Here is a 20,470-nt window from a genome sequence, read left to right on the forward strand (position 1 = left end):
AAAATAAAAGATGACAGCATTTAAAAAATGTTTATTTATTTATTTTGAGAGAGAGAGAGAGAGAGAGTATGAGAGCATGAGTAGGGGAGGGGCAGAGGGAGAGGGAGGGAGAGAATCCCAAGCAAGCTCCAAGATGTCAGCACAGTGCCCCATACAGTTGATCATGAATCATGAGACTGTGACCTGAGCCAAAATCAACGCTTCACTGGCTGAGCCATCCAGGCCCCCGAAATGACAGCAGTTTTTAATAAAAACTTTAAACAAGAAATGATAGCAGATTTAAAAAGGAGAGAGACAGATGTCAGCACAAAGGAAGGGCAGAAATCTACACCACCAGTTTGGTGAAAGTTTGCAACCAGAGGGTTAGTGGCAGTGGCTGGACGCAGGACTCTCATTCTCAGGTTGAGCTCCAAAGACTGCAGAATTCTCGAACCAAGAGTAATGACGATCCTCACGGGGACAAACTTAGGCCCTCCCCCTCTGCAGGACAATCAGGGCGCTGTGACTCATTGGAGTCACCACGAAATCACTAACTGGAAATCCTTGCTGCAGCTATACTGCAAAGGAATTGGACTTGATTTGCCAGATTCCCCATGTGATGCAAGGGTGGCCACCTGCCAAAGAGCCAGAGGGAGAGAGGGCCACTCGCTTTCCTGGCAACACAGAGATTGCCTAGCTCCATCACCCAAGGCAAGAGCGGCGTAGGGCAAACGGGCAGCCATTCCCGACGACGATTCGGCTTTGATCAGAGTAGCTATAGTGCCAGAGTGTTCGGTGCATTGCCTGTTTCGGCAGCTCATCCATTCTTCCGTGGGAAGGTTGTGTTCTGAGGTTCTTGTGGTACATGAAGTTATTGCCTTCACCATCTGCTCCTGTATCTTCCTCCCGGTGACATCAGACAGTGCGGCAGGGTTTGCCTTCGCCGTCTATCAGGCTGTTTGACTCAACCGTGCGCATTCTTATAATGCCAGGAGAATGATCCTCCCCTAAGTCAGCTGAACGGAAGCCAGAAGTTCACGGCAAACAAGCGACTCAGCTCGCCTAACAGCATGGAGGAGACCAGTTTCACTGCAGCTAACAGAGTAGATGGTTGCTAATTAGCCTGCAGTGTGACTACCAAAGGGAAGAGTTCCCTGCTCACCCGAAGAAGGGAATCACTGTGCAGGTAGGTTAACACGTTTCTGAGGCTTCCCAGGGCCAGCTAAGAGTGTGAGCTGCTTTGGTGGGCCGGCTGGGGACAGGCGGAGAACTTTAGAGCCACCGGGGAAGGTGATTAGCAGATGGCTGCTGGCAGTGCTTGTGCTCTCAGGAGCTGGTTCCTACGGGCTGCTTGCTCAGAGAGGCTGGAGACTGTGCGGAAAGGAAGGCCAATGAAGATACTCCTCTGCGGTGGGGTGAGCCAAAGACCCTCACCAGAAAGACTGCAGCTCTGATTCTTGGAGGCCAGCAAACTGAGATTGTTTGGGGCATGGAGTAGTTACAAAGACTCCTTTAGGAAATGGGTGCTGGTGGATTTTCAGGTGCGTCAAATGCAGCATTCCCTGAGTGCACTCATTCTCTCCCTCACTGCTGTCCAACCTTCAGCCTCTATCGTATTCCTAATCTATGCTAGGGAGATTTCAAGTCCCTCCCTGCCCCCCCCGCACCCCATCTTGGAGGCCAGAGACTGGTCTGTGAGGAAGAAGGAGTGCGCACAGAGCTGAGGATCGGAGTGGGGTATCATGAAGGGACAAGTAAGAAATCCCACGGCTGGAGTGTGGGGGGAGGGGAAGGCTGGATGGGACTCGAAGGAAAGCCAAGAGGAGCCCCAGTGCCCACCCAACTGGGAGGGGGCTGAGGACAGTGTGGAAGTCCGGATTTTAGAGATTGGGAGGTAAGAACAAGCCCCGGTTACCATCACGATTGGCAGGGTCTTGAGCAACTGTTCTGGGCCAGGGGACCTGGAGTGCGCGTGGGTGGGTCAGCCTGACTGGGGGTATGGATGAAGCCATGCGTGGAGCCTGGGAGCTACCCTCCACTCCATAAGCCTCCTCTCTCCCCACCTCTCTGTGGTTCCCACGTCCTCTCCAAATGCCCCTCCCCACCCCCCCCACCCCCACACATCCTCCCAGCTGGGCCCTCCTGATCTCTCCCTTGGGCTCTCGGAAGTTTCCCCACCAGAGTCCCTGCTTCTAATCTCTTCCCCCTCCAATCCATTCCTCACACTACTGCCAAACATTATCTTTCCACAATGTAAGCTCGGTCATGTCTGCAAGCTTAAACAGAGGAGTCCAGTGGTTTCCCACTGCCTGCAGAATAAAGCCCAAACATCTTGCAGGGCACGCAGGAGTGTTTAAGATTCTGCCCCCACACTCTGCCTTCGAGGCTTCATCTGCTGTAACTTACCTGCAAGTACCCAGCACCTGGATTATTTGCTGTTCCTTGAATATGACCTTGTAATGGCTTTATTACTTCCTGACATTATTCCCTCAGCCCGGAGTACAGTTTTCTTCTGTCCTACCTAGCGCACCTCTCCTCGTCTTTCAAGACAAAGCCATGTGCTCTGAGAAGCCGTTTCCATCCCTCTCCCTCCAGATCAGGGTTAATTGTTCTGTCTCCCGGTATGTGTGCATGTGTGCGAGTGTGAGATAAACTACACATAACACAAAATTTACCATTTTTACCATTTTAAGGGTAGAGTTCTGTGGCATTAAGTACATTCACATGGTTGTGCAGCCGTCATCCCATCCATCTCCCGAAATTTTTGTCATCCCCAACTAAAACTCTGTCCCCATGAAACACTGACTCTCCGTTATCCCCTCAGCCTCTGGCAGGGGGGACTCTGCTTTCCGTCTCTATGAACTTAACTATGCTAGGTGTCTCATAGAAGTGGAATCATACAAAATATTTCCCTTTATGACTGGCTTATTTCACTTGGCAAGATGTCCTCAAAGGTTCATCCATGTCGTAGCCTGGGTCAGGACTTCCTTTTTAAGGCTGCATACTATTCCATTGTGTGGATACACTACATTTTGCTTATCCCTTCATTCATCCAGGATACTTGGGTTGCTCTGCTTATCAATTACTATGACTATTGCTGGTATGAACATCAGTGTAACAAATATCTATTCGAGTCCCTGCTTTCGGTTCTCGGAATATACACCTAGAGGTGGAATTGCTGGAACATATGATGATTCTAACACGTATTCCTTCTTCCTCAAAGGTAATTGTGCGTGGCAGGTGTTCACCTTCAATATGGCCGTGTAGCCACATATACATTCCCTTGGAGTAATGTTAGCTGATTAAAGCACAGCAAAGGCACCGAAAAGAATATTTGACTCTGCCCTGCAGTAAAATGTTTCCCACGTAGAGAAGTTACAAACCCCTTGAAATGTGAAAGTGCTAATAACATGTGAACTCTAAAATTAGACTCTGGCGAGCTGCTTCTTGAAAGAAAATGCTTTCAAGAAATCCAGTTAGTATGTTTTGTCGTTATTACTTGGTTGTGACCTGCTTGGGAATTTAGAGGCCGGAATCCTGTGTTCCAGCCCTGCCCCGCCCCCTTCGGTGAGTGACTAGCTCTTTAGGCTCTAATTTTACCATCAGTAGAATAGCAAATGTCCCTGCCCATTCATGAGAAAAGAGCAATTCAAATGAAAGCGTGCTGGTAACCTCAAAACCAACCAACAAACCAACAAAGATCATCTGAATTATCATAGCCATTGGCACCCCATGCATCCTGGGGCATTTTTAGCAGGCCTAAATGGTCAGTTGGATTCATATTCATCTCTCAAAGGAAGCTACGTGGAATCCTTTAAAGGGTAGAGCACAGGGAGACGTGATCATTCCTACTCAGATTAAAAAAAGAATCTTTGAGTAGAAAGCAGAATTACAGGGACGTTTGAGGGGTATCTGATAGGAAAGTGGCTGGCAGGATTTTAAAATGTGGCAGTTGAAGAGAAAATTTTTTGTGTCATTACAGAATAGGCACCGATAAAGAAAGCCCTGAGCCAAGATTATAAAAAATTCTTTAAAAAATACTCTCGGTAAAATTAGATGGGAAGGCCTATATAGCGTGTGTGCATTCCATCGGGGCAGAATTGGCAGGAGTATTCATGAAAACCGGCAGGTAGAATACTTTACCCTACTTTACATAGCTATTTCTGGCCTGTAATAGCAGTTGCCAAAGACATGTTTAGAGCCACTGTTAAGATGCGGGTGCCAAATTATGACACGTCGACTGCGTCATAAATCAACACAGCTCTTGCCTTCAAAGAGCTGGCCACTAAAGTTACTTTCAGATCTTACCAACACTATTCCTCTCTTCCATGTTTTCAGAAAGACTTCTCCGGAAGGGAAGGGACCATAAGGCAAGACTCCTGATTTTTTTTCCCACGTAGACGGAAAAATGAACATTGAGTGGGATGTAGTCTCCTTCCTCCGTTCCTCCTACTTCATTCTCTGGAATTGAAGCCGTGGCCGGTTCAAAGATTACCTGTTTGGAACGATTACAGGATTCGGGTGATGCAATCAATCACTTGTGTATACAAGATAGAAGACACACTGCTGTGTGATTTAACTCATAGCAGTTAAATCAAAGGGAAAAAGCTGAGATGGTAGTTCTTCTGAAGCATTTCTGCTGACAATTAAGATCCCTTTTCAGGGCTTTCAGGGTCTGTATTTCTCTATTCTAGAGAGCTCAGAAAGGGCCTGGAAAATAGAAAGGAATTTAGTATGAAATAAGGGTCGCATTTCTAATTAGAGGGGAAAAGATGAGGGCAATGCCTGGTGTTGAAACAAGAAACGATCAGGGCGCCTGGGTGGCTCAGTCGGTTAAGCGTCTGCCTTTGGCTCTGGTTATGATCTTGTGGTTTGTGAGTTTGAGCCCTGCATCGGGCCCTCTGCTATCAGGGTAGAGCCCACTTTGGATCCTCTGTCCCCCTCTTCCTTTGCCCCTCCCCCGTGCTCTCTCTCCCTCTCAAAAATAATAAGTGAACTTAAAGAAAATAAAACAAGAGACTATCCATTCGGAGGCAAATGTTTTGTTCCCGTTCTCGTTCCCTTTAAATGGCGTCTTTTGCACTAATTCTCAGGCACCTGGTTAGGGAGCCAGTAACCAGAGGCCTCGCACATAGGGTGACTTTCAGCGGCACTTGAGGTGAATATCGCTGGCACACAAGCATTTCCCACCCCCTTGGCGAAACCAGTCCCCGGGGGCCAAGGATTCTTCTTATTGTCAAAGACATCTCTATTGTACCTGACTGGTATTTATCAGATTTCAGGAAATCCCCACATACCCGCAAGGGCGTTCTCCCCAGTGGCGAATGTTCTCTTTGTCTTTGTGGAGAGACAGCCGAGGTGGGTGGGATAGCTGCTCACCCGGTGGCTGCATCCGTGTGTGAGGAACTCAGGCCACTAGATTGGCTAAGCTGGGCATGATAGATGGCAGGTGCAGGGCTCAAAACCAGGTTTCCAACCATGAGTGGAGGTACACCTGCCAGTAAGGACGCTGTGGTCTGTATCCCATCAGGAAACCCTTGCTCTGCATTAGACCCAATTATCAGTCAGCAGCGGAGTTCCAGAAATGGTACTATAAGCTGGGCAGGAAACCAGTCAGGAGAGGTTATCCTAAGGGGTGAGCGACCCTAAGATGATGCTTTGTGCTACCCTTCCTGGTCATCTGTTATTCTGATTTGGTTGACCTTGCATTCTTGGCTGCTGCTTTTAATGTCTGGAGAAGAAACCCGTACTGCATGAACAACAGTAACAGAAGCAGGGCTGTGATCCCGATTTTTATTGTTGGTTCCTGGTGCCTGGTTCTTTGAGAGAGTGTGTCTGATGTTGGGGGAGGGGGGGTAAGATGGAAAGGGGGGAATCTTTCAGAAATCACAGAATCCAGGAGAATCTGAGTCAAGTAGCAGCTTGCACGGTGGCCACATTGGGGCAGAGTCACTTGCCATAAAGTCACTTACCCCTCGCCCGGGGAGGCAATGCGTTTTGGTGAGACCCTCTCCTGACTAGGAATCCTCATCTAGCCGAAGGCTGAGTTTTTCTGCTCCTGGGGTGTTGCCTTGGGGGTTTTCCGACTAAACTGTTCTACCATGCCAACACATGTGAAGTGATGCGATGATATTTTTTAAATTATGGATAAAAATCCAGAAGATTGGGTCATTCAATGGGCCCAGATATTTTTAAGTACTTGCTTATTTAAGGTCTTTTGCAGTTCACAAAGACGCTTTCATATGTCTTACCTGACAAACGGTTTTCTCAGATTCCTAGACTCTAGAAATACCTTGCCTGCATTTTCTATTTCAGGGCTTGATTTTCCAACATAATGTCTGCAGTTTTCCCCCCAGTGTTATTGTGTGTTTTGGACCCCTCTTCCGTATCAGATGTTATACTTCCAAACAGATCATACATTTTCTTTTTTTAAAAAAATTTTTAAAAATGCTTATTTATTTTTGAGAGAGAGAGAAAGAGAGAGAGAGCGCAAATGGGGGGAGGGGAGAGCAGGGAGAGAGGGAGACACAGAATCCGAAAAAGCCTCCAGGCTCTGAGCTGTCAGCACAGAGCCCAACGTGGGGCTCGAACCCACCAACCGTGAGATCATGACCGGAGCCGAAGTCGGACGCTCAATAGACTGAGCCACCCGGGCGCCCCCCATACGTTTCCTTTTCAATAATATGGCACACATGGGCTGCATCTACACTGCTGAGTGAAACCGCTTTCTCAGAACTTTGCTTTTGGAATAGTTGCGTTAAAAACACAAAACCTGACCACAAGTTAAGGGTTTCTGAAATGGATTCTACGTTCCCACGGGGCCCTACGGTCCCCGCATGGCTCTGATGTCAGCCCAAGCTGGTCAGGTAGAAGGGTTTTTGCTTCCCTTCAAGACTCCAGGCAAACGTTTGATGAAGTGGTCTCACTATGCCCCTGATGACACACAAAGATGCTTTAATGTGTCTTACCTGACAAACGGTTTGCAGGCCCTGGCAGGCCCCACCGCATGACGCAAATATTCATGGGGCCACTCTGTTTTCTCTGATGCGACTATGTGGTTGCATGGATATGAAAATAGTGCTGCCGGGGACCAGGGATTCTACGCCAACAGGCTCTTCCAGTTTTGTTTTTTTTTTTTTAATTTTTTTTTTCAACGTTTATTTATTTTTGGGACAGAGAGAGACAGAGCATGAACGGGGGAGGGGCAGAGAGAGAGGGAGACACAGAATTGGAAACAGGCTCCAGGCTCTGAGCCATCAGCCCAGAGCCCGACGCGGGGCTCGAACTCACGGACTGCGAGATCGTGACCTGGCTGAAGTCGGACGCTCAACCGACTGCGCCACCCAGGCGCCCCAAGGCTCTTCCAGTTTTAATCGCAGGTGCCTTTAAAACATCTTTGAAATTTCAGGACTATAGAAATGTCGAGGATGCCGGTGGGGAACAAATTCGAATATCAGACACCATGCTGTACCTACCATCATCCCTTCCCTTCTGCAACCCAGGTTTTGTTATTAGAGGAGCTTGTGTGCCAACTCACCCAGAATACCCTTCCCTCACTCAAGCAAATCTATTCCTGGAGGGTCCCACCGGGACCCCCACGTCTGCCACTGTCTGAATCCCGTAGGTAAACATAGCTTAGGCTTAACGTGAGTCCACACTACATTGACATTCAGTTCTGATTCCAAATATGTGACAGTGCTACACCTCTCGGGTTGGTATACATGATGAACGGGGGAAATGAGCATGTAACTTTTACAAATGTGATTTCTCTTTGTGTGAAACAGAGCTCTACTGACAAACAAGAGTCCACGTCAGAATGCACACAGATATAAAATACTCTGAGATTCCAGGCACGAAAATCAGGATTTGAATTCAATCTCCTAAAGTATAAAAGACACATAACTGGGGCACCTGGGTGACTCAGTCGCTTAGGAGTCTGACTTCAGCTCAGGCCATGATCTCCCCGGTTGTGGGTTTTAGCCCCTCGTCAGGTTCTGTGCTGACATCTCAGAGCCTGGAGCTTGCTTTGGATTCTACGTCTCCCTCTCTCCCTGCCTTTCTCACTCTCTCTCTCAAAAATAAATATTAAAAAAATTAAAAAAAAAAGACACATAACTTCTCACAACTGTTGACCATGTGACTTGACTATAGGTCACAGAAAATTTTCCCAGCTACTTGTATCCTGTATCTTTCCCTTATTTAGTCAAAAATTTTATTGAGCAGCTTCTATCTGCTCACAGTGAACACAAAAAGATAGAATGCAGTCGTCACAACGTAATAAATTCAAAGTATATTTGAAAAGACAAACAGATAACAAAAATAACAATAGTTAAGGGGAGGTAGAGAAGTTAAGGAAAACTATCTGAGATTGGTCTGGCTTGTCTGTCACACTCTCTTGCGTTACACTTCCCTTTTCGGCAGATAAAAGAGAAAAAATATATACTTTAATTTATATCTTAATTTATAATTACCAAGTGCCTCCTGTACATTCAATGCAGCCTTATGTTAGTATAGGACGAAGACTCATTTAGATATCAAAGCAGTCGGGTGGGGCATGGCTCCTTTCATCTGCATGATGTAGCAACACCCTGGCGTAGGGTAAGCCTTTCTCCTTTGGTGTCTGGTCCTCATTAAAGCAGACTGTTCACCAGCCACCATGGAGAGTCGGCACGACCTGTTATTATCGTTATGATAACATCCCACTAACTGCCACACATTAGGCCCAAGATATTTATTTGCCCCACAAGAGTTTAACCTATGTTTTGAGGTTCTGCAAGAAGTGATTGAGCATTGTAGGCAATAGGGAACATGGCTTAGTTTAAAATGACCAGGATGAGGGGCGCCTGGGTGACTCAGTCGGTTAAGTGCCCGACTTCGGCTCAGGTCTCAACAGTTCGTGGGTTCGAGCCCCACGTTGGGCTCTGTGCTGACAGCTCAGAGCCTGGAACCTGCTTCAGATTCTGTGTCTCTCTCTTTCTCTCTGCACCCTCCCTCCCCACTCTCCCATTCATGCTCTGTTTCTCTCTGTCTCTGAAAAAAACAAACATTTTTAAAAAGTAAATTTAAAAAAAATAAAATGACCAGGATGAAATATGGAGCAGTTATCTATCTGGCTATAGTTGGTGCAGAGGGAAAATATTAATCATCACCCACCCTCCTGCCTGCCCTGCTAACATCACCCTCACCTCTGTGAAATATGGTCTTTACTCTTTCTACTTTGGAAAGGATCTTCCAGCCACCGTGATCTCTCCCACCAGTTTTTATATAATGCTTTTCCCTCTCCTAGAATGGTGCTTCTTAAGCTTTAACGTGTGTATAGATCATCTGAGGATCTTGCTGAAATGCCAAGTATGACTCAGTAAGTCTGGGGTTGTGGCCTGAGATTCCGGATCTCTCACAGGTAACGCTGATGCTGCTGGACTGAGAAGGAACATGGCCTTAGAGCACCCCACCTAGCCTCACCTGGCCTAGCTGTCAGTGGTTTCTGGACACATGGATTCTGTAGACTGCTACAATAATAATAATAATAACAACGGCAACCACATCAATGAAAAGAACAAAGCAACAAACCCTTTCAGGGACTAGTTTGCCAACTTTTTATTGCCAATCAATTTGTCAAGAAAGGACATTGAACATATGCGTGGCTAATATTGCCATATCCTAAAGGAAGGCTATTTAAATCCTACTCTGTCTTTGTCTCTCTCTCAGATATAAAATAAAACACACACACAAATTTTTTTTAAAGGTCCGCCTGAGTGGTTCAGTGGGTTAAGTGTCCAACTTCAGCTCAGGTTGTGATCTCACCGCTCGTGAGATGGAGCCTCACGGCGGGCTCTGTGCTGACAGCTCAGAGCCTGGAGCCTGCTTTCCATTTTGTCTCCGTCTCTCTCTGCCCCTCCCCTGCTTGTGCTCTGTCTCTCTCTGTCTCTCTCTGTCCCTTTCAGATCTAAAATAAAACACACACAAAACATTTAAATTCTATAAAAAGGAGGAAGGCCATAGCTTCAGAATAGAAGACAGTCTTCAGAATTGAAGAAGTTTAACTTTATGAAAAACTCGCTACCCTAGTCTCATTTTTTAAATTTGGTCCTAGACTGGGGGCACTAAAGGCATATATAGGAAAAATTAGCCTGCCTGAAATCCAAAAAGCTTTTCTGATCCCAGACAAGAGGTTGGATGTCCCTCCACAGTGCCCGAGAAATCCCAGTGCATGACGCTGTCCTAACCCTCATCACCCTCTACTGTTATTGCTTGTCTACCTGCCTGGAGTCCCCAACAGTCTAGGCCTTCCTCTACCTTTGTATCCCAAAACCTTGAACATTGCAAGTACATGGAAAATACCCAGTGACTGAATGAAAGCCTGAAATAATGGATCACTCTAACAATATTACTAGTGGATTCTGTTGTCTGGTTTTAGGTGGAGTAAGAGACATTTTTTGAAGTGGTCCAAAATTGTGGTGTACATGAAATTACAGAGAAAGTGTACATATTAAGAATCTTTTTTTGAGTTTTTTTTTTTTTTTTTGAGTAGGTAGTGAAACACATATATATCTTTACCTGTTCCTTACCTTGAATCTGACCATCCCTTTCCAACTCTTGCTTTGAACTGGTCAAGTGATATTCTGCTCTGTGAACCTGTGGATAACTTGAACTATCTCTGTTTTTCTGGTCTTCTAAATGAGACGCTGTGAGATTTAGAGGGTTCTTGTGATTTTAAATTTGCTACGATCCCTTGGTTTTATAAACAGGAATGGCCAGCAAATATGCATTTCTTATTAACGTTTCTTAGTAGCCTATTGTGTAGGACAGACTGGGTTGACTCTTCCAAAAGAAACAGCTCAGGCAGGTTACAACTCAATGCTCATCATAAACTTGTTGAGCACAGGTACATGTTGGGAATTAAGACAGACAAATACCAACTATTAAAATAAGAAATGGTAAGTAAATCACTTGGATAAGAATTATGCTCAATAGTGGACTCAAATTCCTCATTTTTCCATGATGGTGACAACTTTATGGCTGTGTGTGTGTGTGTGTGTGTGTGTGTATCTGTGGACAAATACATCACTTACTAGTGAGTATTTCTGGGAGGAGATCACAGAAGACTTTCATTTTCTATATTGTATATTTGTCCTAACATTTGAATTTATTACTATACAAATGTTTTCTGTTTTAAGCAGAAAGACAATTCAGATTTTAAAAAGAAAAAAAATGCTTTTATGAGAATTAATGACACTGCTGCCCACAAATATCTACACATGAAAGTGGGACATTAAGAAACTCAGCATGAAGTTTCCACAACAGAGAAGAGAGATTTGGGTTGTTTTAACACTTTTAACTGGCTGAAAAGAGCACCTCTTAGGATATTTTTGATGTTTACAAATCTTGTAATGACATAAGTTTTTAAAGTAAAACACACATACTTTGAGGGTTTTAAAATGTTATCAGTGACTTAGAGAAAATTACATTAAGAATGTTATTAAAACTTAATTTGATAATTTTTGCAAAAAGAAAGAGTGAATATTGTTAAACAACTTAATAGAGACATAAGTTAAGAATTGACTTCTTTGGGGCCCTGGCTGGCTCGGTCAGTAGACTGTGCAACTCTTGATCTCGGGGTTGTGGGTTTGAGCCCCACGTTGGGTGTAGAGATTATTTAAAAATAAAATCTTAAAAAAATTGACTTCTTCAATAATGTTTTAGGGTGCCTACTAAAAAGAGCATTTTTTAAAGATTCAAATACATCCTAATAACATAAAGCACTCCAAAACTACATTGATATATAATTTTTTAATATAGCCATTGTTCCATCTGTAGTCAAATGTGGAAATCTGCATAATTTTGACCATGTTATTCTTACAGAAATGAAAGCCCCGCAATTGCTTTACCACTTCTTCAGAAATCTAGTTCTGCTCCAGTACAGTGCAGTGGGCATTAAAGTTTCAAACTTCCGCTAAAATTATAATGAGCCATTTGGACATTTATTTGAATGTAAACAACCTTGTCTTCATTACATTGTTCATTCAATAATATTTGCTGAATGCTTACTATGTGCCAGGTAGTGTTCTGGCACTCCACGTACATCATAAACAGAACAAAGGGTGCTGCCTTCATGAAGTCTGTATGCGGGAGACAATAAAGATAAGCGTAATAGATGTGTAAGTTATGTAGTATGCTCTTATTGAAATTATTTTGGGGGGTGTAGTATTCTGCTAGGGCTGCTGTAACAAAATACTACAGACCTGGTGGCTTAAACAACAGATATTTATTCCCTCACTTTCTGGAGGCTGGAAGTCCAGGATCAAAGTGCCAGCAGGGTTGATCTCTTCCCCTGGTTTGCAGATAGCTGCCTTCTTATCATATCCTCACATGGCCTTTCCTGTGTGTGTGTGTGTGTGTGTGTGTGTGTGTGTGTGTTTGCATGCGCATGCACACAAAGCTCTGGCGTCTCTTCCCCTTATTATAAGGATACCAGTCCTATTGGATGAGGGCCCCACCCTTGTGACCTTATTGAACCTTAACTACCTCTTTAAAGGCTCTTCCTCTAAACATCTAAACAGAGTCACATTGTGGTTTATGACTTTAACGTATGCATTGGGGAGGGGCGGGGGTGGGACCCAACAATTTCAAACACTCAAGTGAGGGACCCAGGACAGAGACTCCTCTTGTCAAGGTTTCAGGACAATGTTGAGATAGACTTCACTGAGAAGGTGAAATCTGAGCAAAGATATAGGAGGTAAGAGAGTTATATCTGTGGCTGTCGGGAGAAAAAAGCATTTCAGTTTGAGGGAACAGCCAGTGCACAGACCTTAAGGCAGGAATGTGTCTGGAAGGTTCCATAAACAGTAGGTCTTCAGGGACGGAAGAGCAGGAAGAGAAGAGAATGTGCGGATCTGGGTGGTGTAGAGCTCTGTGGGCCACTGTAAGGGATTTGGGGTTCGCACGGGTGAAATGGGTTTTTAGCACAGGTGTGACATGGTCTGATTTGTAGATATCCATGAAGCTGTCAGTTAAGTGTTCAGCTCTTGATTTCGGCTCAGGTCATGATCTCAAGGTTCGTGGGATCAAGTCCCGCATCAGGCTCTGCACTGACAGCGTGGAACCTGCTCGGATTCTCTATCTCCCTCGCTTTCTGCCGCTCCCCTGCTCGTGCACGTGTGCACACATGCACGCTCTGTCAAAATAAACATGTTTTAAAAAGAATACAGTATGTAATAAATTTACAAACTATGTGTTCCTTAACTGTTTATGTTTTCAGTAAGGCTTTCGGTCAACAGTAAGCTATTAATAGTTAAGTTTTGGGGAAGCCAAAAGTTGTATGTGGATTTTCGTCTACGCAGGGGTCAACACCCCCAACCCCTGCGTTGTTCAAGGGTCAACTGTACATTAACTGCATCTTTTAAAACCTTGATTTTACAATCTAATTTTAGAGTCAAATTATCTAGACTTCCCACTTACAAAGTTTTTCAACATGTGATACACATACATAAGTAAGGCTTCCTTCTATATATTTATTAATTTTTCTTTTATCTTTCTTCTATGAATGTACTTGATTACACATTTTTTGTGTTCATTTGAAATCTTTTGAACTAAGTTTATCTAATTATGTATGCTTAATATCTAGATTCTAAGATACTCTTTATTTTTAATTTTTTTAAGTTTATTTTTGAGAGAGAGACAGCGTGAATAGGGGAGGGTCAGAGTCAGAGAGAAAGGAGACAGAGAATCCCAATAACCTGGGGTTTGAACTCACAAAACCATAATATCATGACCAGAACTGAAACCACGAGTCAGATGCTTAACCCACTGAGCCATCCAGGCATCCTTAGGTTCTTAGATACTTTTGAACAAAGTTAGTACACAGATACACAGAGAAAAGAGTAGACACAAATGACATTACCTTGTGCCTTTTACAAATAAATAATACTTTGAGGGCCAACTGGGTACCGTTGTAACACAAAGTGTTTCGTTCTGTTTGGCTTTAATAAAATCATGATCGCCTATTATCTTACATTCAAGAGAAACAGAAACTGGATTGTTACTTATTATTTCTATGACTTCTTTGTCCATTAAAAAAAAAAAGAGGTGTTTTTAAGATGAGCGGGTAAAAGTAGATGTGAAAATAAGAGTGGGTTCACTGTTAGGTAAAACTGTGAAACAGGTCAAGTTTGGCTTCCTCTTCCTTTTAGTTCAGGGAAACTCACCAAAGTATCTCCAGTACCTAGCACGGTACCTAGCACATAGTAGGTGCTCATTATTTGTTAAATGAGTGGTGATTTCGCTAAGACATATCTTTCACTAATTTGTTAGTGACTTCGTATGTTGTCCATCCTTGGAGTATTTGCAGTCTAAAAGATTGCCAGAGGAAGTGGGCAACCTCTGCCCAAAGGTACGAACTGTTAAAGGTTGAACTTCAGTGGGGAGATCTTTTAAAGTGCAGAATTTTCCCCAAGAGCTACTTCCAACCACATCACTGATCAACTAGTTACTTCCCTAAGACATAACATCCTGAATATTTCCAGTTCTTGATTCCTGTGCAAAAATCACAGGAGTTGTTGATTCTAAAGCAATCACTGCCAATTTGTAGACTATTTGCTTGTAATTTGTATTATTAGGTAAGACTTGAATCCGGTTCACCATCTTCCCCAGTACCTCTAACATTCCGCACAAAGGCTGTCACGGTGACTGGGTGGTGAGCAGGGATGTCCTCTAAAACGCCAAACTGCTGGCGGCAGCAGCCTACCAGCCATGTGCTGGCCCAGGCACTCAGTGATACAGCCAAAACATGCTGTGTTAACCCTACAGCTCCCACCTGCTGGAGGCACTGCTATTTTAAGGTATAGAATGTAGACAGTACGCACACACTACACAAATGTGTTTGAAGAGAGCTAAATTGAAAAATACACATTTGTGCTGAATTACTTCAACAGTGGCTTCGTTTTTTGAAAGAAGCGTACCGTTACCTTTGCAAAATGGCTTTTTCCAGGCCCCAAAGGAAGGCTAGGCTTCTTCTCGGGTAACCTTTCCTCCCTCTCTCAACCCCTTCCCATATTTCTTCTTGCAGCCCCCATCCTCTGAACCCACACAAGGAGGACAGAACGAGTGTCTCTGTTGAATGGAGGAAGCGGACGCTGCGCAAGTGCTAGACACTTTTCAAACGATGGTCGCTCTCCCCTGGATCTGACAAAGCCAGCCTCGCGACGCACCAGCAGGGTGAGAACGGAGGCAAACCTCCCCAGCACTGGGAGAAACCCCAAGCCCCACCCCCCCGTCCCTCCCGCCCTGAGGCTCGGCCCGCCCTCCTCCCTTCCCTATTGGCTCGGTGGCTCCACGCGTCACGCCTGCGACGCCGACGGTGCCCTACCAGCGAGGGGCGGGGCTCGGGGCGCGCCAGGAGGGGCAAGCGCGCACGCGCAGGAGAGCGGGTCTGGGTCCGGACGGGGGAAGGGAGGGGGTGGTGTTCCCGGTTTCCTGGGTTACCTGAGGGGGCGGGGGTGGAGAGTTCGCGGCGGCGGCAGTGGCAGCGGCGGCGGCGGCAGCGGCGGCGACAGCGACGACGACTCGGGATTCTCCCGGTGAGTGGAAGGGCGCCGCGGCGGCGGCTGCAGCCGGAGAGCAGGTAAAGGCGGCCGCTGGGCGCCGACGACGCCGGCAGAGGGCTTGGGGTCCCGGACACCATCCGTGGCCTGGAGGGAAGGCGGTTTGGGGTGGCGGCGGTCGCGGGGGTCTGGGGGTCGCCGCCACCCGGCTGAGGGCGCTGGGGACCCGGCCCCAAGCCCGTCCTCAGGCGTCCTCTCTGGCTCCGGGTCTCCGAGATGTCTCCCCCCGCCCCCCGCGCCCGGGCAGCCTCTGACAGCAGCTGAGCGGCGGGCGGGAGCTCCTCCCGGCCCCCCCGGACCCTTGCAAGCGGCCACCCGCCACCAACTTTATTTCCCGGCGCACGGAGGGGCGGAGGTCGAGTAGGCTGGCGGCGATTTGCTGCTAGCTTGATTGTATTTATTGTCCTGTGCGGTGGCACTGCCTCCACCCCGACCGGGCCCAGACTGGCAGGTCGGGGACGGGAGTTGACAGTTTCCGCGCCACCACCCTTGCAGTCGCTCCTTGAGCTCCTGTCCCGCGGTCCTCACCCATCTGTCATCTCCCCCGTGTGCCTTGGTCTGCTGCTTTTCTTATGCCTGTGACACCCTTTGCCGGGGCGAGAGACTCTCCAGAGGATCCTCTGAGACATCTGCTGTCTGTCTCCGGCATCATTGGAGCCTTGGCTGAGATGCCTCTTGGTCTCTGGCAGGATTAAACTGTTCGGGAAATAACCCAGGAAGACCCCGGCACCACAGCGTGGAGGTCAACGAGTTGTTTAGTAGTGGCGGGGATAAGGCCAGAGGCTTTAAGAACTGTCCCTCTAGCCTTAATTCTTATCGTGCGAAACAAAACAAAACAAAACATTCCCTAGATGCTCAACGGACCATACACACCCAGTGACAGCACTTGGCAGTTGATGAGGTTTGTTTTAAGCAGATAGAAAATTTTAAGGGAGTTGCATCTCGTGTTGAGTACGTGGGTGTTAATAGGGACCAACGTTTCCTTGAACACTGAATTCAACCCGCATTTTTCCTAGGGTTTGTTTAACAAATTGATAGGACAAACCGAATTGGGCTTTCCTTCCTGATGATTCTTGGCTGATCTGCTGTTACTTTAAACTTCCACACCCAGAAACCTTATGCTAATAAAGATGTTGACAATGAGCTTTCATTTTATAGATGTAGTTATTAATATGGGGTATCTGTTTTAAAGAGCTTTACAAGTAGTCAGCAACTTTTTTTTTTAATAACTCTTTGCTGTCCTTCATATTGTTACTGCCTAAAGATTGAGAATTTGGAGACAAGAATTAGGAGAAAATGAGTTACTATATAATTTAATTTACATGAAAGCAGTGTGTAAGCCATAAAATGATCTATAAATTTAGTATATATTTATTGAGCATGGACTGTGTGTCAGAGTTTTCTGAACACATAAATATCCCCTCCTTCATGGAGCTTACATTCTAGTGGGGGATCTCAGATAATAAAATATGTGCTATGTCATTCGGTGTCAAGGACTAGAGAGAAAAAGCAGGGAAGAGGGAGAGATCAGGAACTGGAAAAGGGTTTTAACTAGGGGTAGTCAGGGAAGACTGCCTAGAGAACGTGGCGTCTGAGCCCAAGACCAGAAAGGAGACGGTAATCCGTACCCCTCTCTAGGGGAAGCGTGTTCAAGTAGACGGAAAGGCACTTGCAAAAGCTTTGAGGCAGGCGTGTACTGGGCATGTTTGTGGACAGCTCAAAGTCAGATTTGGCTGTGGTGGAGTGAGCAAAGTAAGAGATCATCTCTAGTAAGAGATGAAATCAGGTGAGTGGGAATGGGAAATCAGATTGGGTGAGGTCTTGTAGGCCTTTGCACGGGCTTGGTCTTACACTCTGAGTGAGAAAAGGACTCATCCCTCTGAATAAAGAAGAGATATAATGAGACTTTTACAAGGGTCACTCTGGTGGCTGGATGAAGAATAGACTTTGGATGAAGGAGAGGGTAGAAGCAGAGATATCAGCTCAGGGACTCCTGCCATAATTCAGGCCATGGATGATTATCATTTGGACCAGAGTAGAATCGGTGGAGTGGTTGATTTCTGGCTGAATTGAGGATACACTCAACAGGAGACTTAAAGACAACTACAGTTTTTGTCCTAAGCGAGTGCAAAGATGCAGTAGACATGTACTGAGATGAGGTTTATGAGATGGCCAGTGGGTTAGGAGTTGGTTAGAAGACTACAAAATGAGACATCCAAGTAGAGATTATTGGTAGTAGATTCTGGTAACTTTGTATTGAAGACACTTTTCACATTATCTTGACTTTAACAGGGGTTTAGTATTTCACCCATGAACTGCCAACCTTTTTCAGACTCCTTTTCTTTTTAGCTCTTTTGGACCAACTTATTCATTCTTTTCACGAAATGTAGCTTTGCTTTTATTTGCTTGCACTCAGAACATGTTTGTTAGTTTCATTTGTAGAGAAAGCCGTATAATCCAGAATTTCAGAGTACCTTTTTAGTTTGTTGCTGTGTTTAACTTGAACACCTCAAATGACTAAGCTTTTCCCAAATTATGTTTAGATGCCTGGCTTAAGTTCAAGAATTTTTTTAAGTCTCAGAAATCTTGTTATCAAACGTGGCTTCACTTGGCCATTTGTGAAATTACAATGGAAATGACCTGTATTTTTAATACTTTATTAATAAGTCAGTAATATACAGGGATTATCCTAATTCTTTTGTTTCATTAAAGATGGCTTGAAATAAATGGGCCATCACATGTTAAATGGAGATCTTTTCATCAAATTATGCAATATTTGGAGCCATAGAATTTGGCCTGTAAAACTTGTATCAAAAATATATCAGGATTCTAGAGTTTAAGGTCTATACCTTCCCTTAAGAACCAGGCTACAAGTACATGACTGTTCGGGTTACCTTTCCCTTTTCTCTAAGTTGTGCCAAGACATCTACTTCTTTTATTTGTATCATTCCTTCGAATAAAGTAATTTGGTACCCCCTCCTCCGAAAAAAGAACCCAGGCTATAAACTAATATATTTAAATGGATTTTCAATCTAAATATATTCTGAAAGTACATAAAAAGACGTCATATTAATAACTAATTATAAACAGTCCATGGGAACACCATATGTTCTTTGATACTGCTTTCTTTTGCTATTGTTTCTCACCGGTATTTGTCTTTCTTTCTCTTAATTCTTCTGGCCTTGATTTGTAGTAAGTGAGAGAGACCTGATACATTTTGAAACTTTGAATGGTTTTCAGGTCTAATTGTGGGGAAGAAAAAAAAAAAGAAAAATCTTTTTTAACAATATGAAAAAGTAGTGCTTAAAGTATGATCATCTTAATTAATCAAGAAAGGAATCAAACGGTTTTCCTAAAGGCTCGTCATTGTTCCATTCAAATGTGATTCCTTGAAATTGAAACTCAAAATGTGTGAGGAAATAAGAGAACTTCTAGCCACTTTAACTGAGTGGAAGAAATGGATGAATGATAAGAATACTGTGCATACTTAGAAATGTTGATACAATTCATCTTTAAAAGGTAAAGAGGATAGATTTTTGCCAGAAACCTGAAGAATCACATATTTCAAATTGAAAAATGAGGTAGGGGAAAGTGAAGCTTAGAAACTATACATTGAACATTTTGACACTAAATGATTCCTAGAAAAATTATAGACCAGATTGCCAAGCAGATGCTTTGTAATCTGTGATTAGAAAACACGGCACTGATTATTAAGACCCAGAGTTAGTTTTTTAAGAACAAGTCATATTAACCTCTTGCACACTTTGTCAAAGATATGATAGTATTAAATAATCTTTTTAAGCACCTCACATCTTACAAATTGCGTTCCCATTTATTATTTTATTTAACTCTCACAACATCCCTGTCAAGTAGTGACAGATGAGGAGTCCTCAATGGTAGGAGCCCTGGGAAGACACAAAGGGGACAGATGTGGGAGATGTTAGAAAGGACTTGCCTAGATACGGAGTAAAAGAAAGGGAGGAATCAAAGTGGGCTTTGGGGATTCTAGACTGTCTGACTGGGTGGATGGTAATGCTGGTAATTGATCTTAATTTTGAAAATATAGGTGGTGGAACAGATTTGGAGATGCGAAATTCATCAGTTCACATCAGTTTGGTGAGACTAGTTGTTTTCTTTGTTGGAACAGAGTCAGGTATAATTAGAATTTTCAAAATATATAGGTCTGGAGCTCAGAAGAAGAGTCTAACCCAAATAAAAGAGGCTTCATTCATTCAGTAGACATATCCTTTCAAATACTTTTGGTAAGGAAGGGAGGACAGTGGGGAAGCTTGAGCTGGGAGATGGCATTGGGGAAGGTTTATTTTTCTTTAAAGATGAAAGAGCCAAGGAACTTTAGTGGACTGATAGAAAGAGTCCATTGAAGAGGAAAGAAAATTGAAGTCACAAAAATTGAAGTCACAAGAGAAAGAAGATAATCAGACATAACCTCAGCAGAAATGGAAGGGTTGGGAACAAGAGCACAGGTGAAAGGGCTACCCTGTAGAAGAGCAGTGATGTATCTTCCTAGTATTTAAAAAAAAAAAAAAAAGGAAATAGAGACTAGATACATAATATAATATAGCATCTCTTGTCTCTGTGGGAATCAGGTTATGTGCTGAAATTGAGGAGGCAGAGCATGGATTGGGGTATATTTCATGGGAAGAGTTACTGTTGTGATGGGAAAAGGGACTTGGCCAGGGACCACTAACCTAATTACTGAATAGTGATAAACACCCTTGAAATCACAAATGAGTAGAGCAGCCAATCAGAATGGTTAAGCAGTTTTCTCCAGCAGTTCTCCATAACAGTGCAGAAAATGCTTGGTTAGACTAAATCTGGATGGGGAGTGGAAGGGGGGTTGTGATGTAGAACCTGGAAGGGGGTGGTACAGA

The 20,470-nt window shown here is 44.4% G+C and overlaps 2 protein-coding genes across 5 annotated transcripts in view; one reads left to right on the top strand and one right to left on the bottom strand.

Annotated features, from left to right (window-relative positions):
* Positions 1 to 230: 230 nt before the first annotated feature.
* On the bottom strand, positions 231 to 18,504 carry LOC124518649 (uncharacterized). Its single transcript, XM_047088670.1, has 4 exons — positions 18,473 to 18,504; positions 15,460 to 16,088; positions 4,288 to 4,474; positions 231 to 1,350 (listed from the first exon to the last, which is right to left on the bottom strand). Exons 1-3 carry the CDS (start codon positions 18,502 to 18,504, stop codon positions 4,464 to 4,466), a joined length of 672 nt encoding a protein of 223 aa, XP_046944626.1. The 3' UTR covers positions 231 to 1,350; positions 4,288 to 4,463.
* Positions 15,505 to 20,470, top strand: part of LYST (lysosomal trafficking regulator) — a 177,439-nt gene continuing 172,473 nt past the window's right edge. For 2 of the 4 annotated variants that reach the window (XM_047088711.1, XM_047088715.1), the window contains exon 1: positions 15,525 to 15,598. The gene's annotated coding sequence lies outside the window, so the exon portion shown is untranslated. Of the gene's footprint in view, positions 15,599 to 20,470 lie in introns of all 4 variants that reach the window. The other 2 variants (XM_047088713.1, XM_047088714.1) reach the window with 2 other exon arrangements.

The sequence above is a fragment of the Lynx rufus genome, unplaced genomic scaffold (assembly GCF_022079265.1).
Source record: "Lynx rufus isolate CCGP_SWC_20201006 ecotype Redwood Valley unplaced genomic scaffold, mLynRuf1.p SCAF_25, whole genome shotgun sequence".
NCBI classification, from domain to species: domain Eukaryota; kingdom Metazoa; phylum Chordata; class Mammalia; order Carnivora; family Felidae; genus Lynx; species Lynx rufus.

What these genes read in the sequence shown, in the direction of transcription:
- LOC124518649 (XM_047088670.1), bottom strand. Translation starts at nt 18,504, where the DNA reads ATGTCTTGGCACAACTTAGAGAAAAGGGAAAG. An exon ending in AACTTAGAGAAAAGGGAAAG is followed by an intron (nt 16,089 to 18,472) that starts GTAACCCGAACA and finishes ACCGCGGGACAG; the next exon opens with GAGCTCAAGGAGCGACTGCA.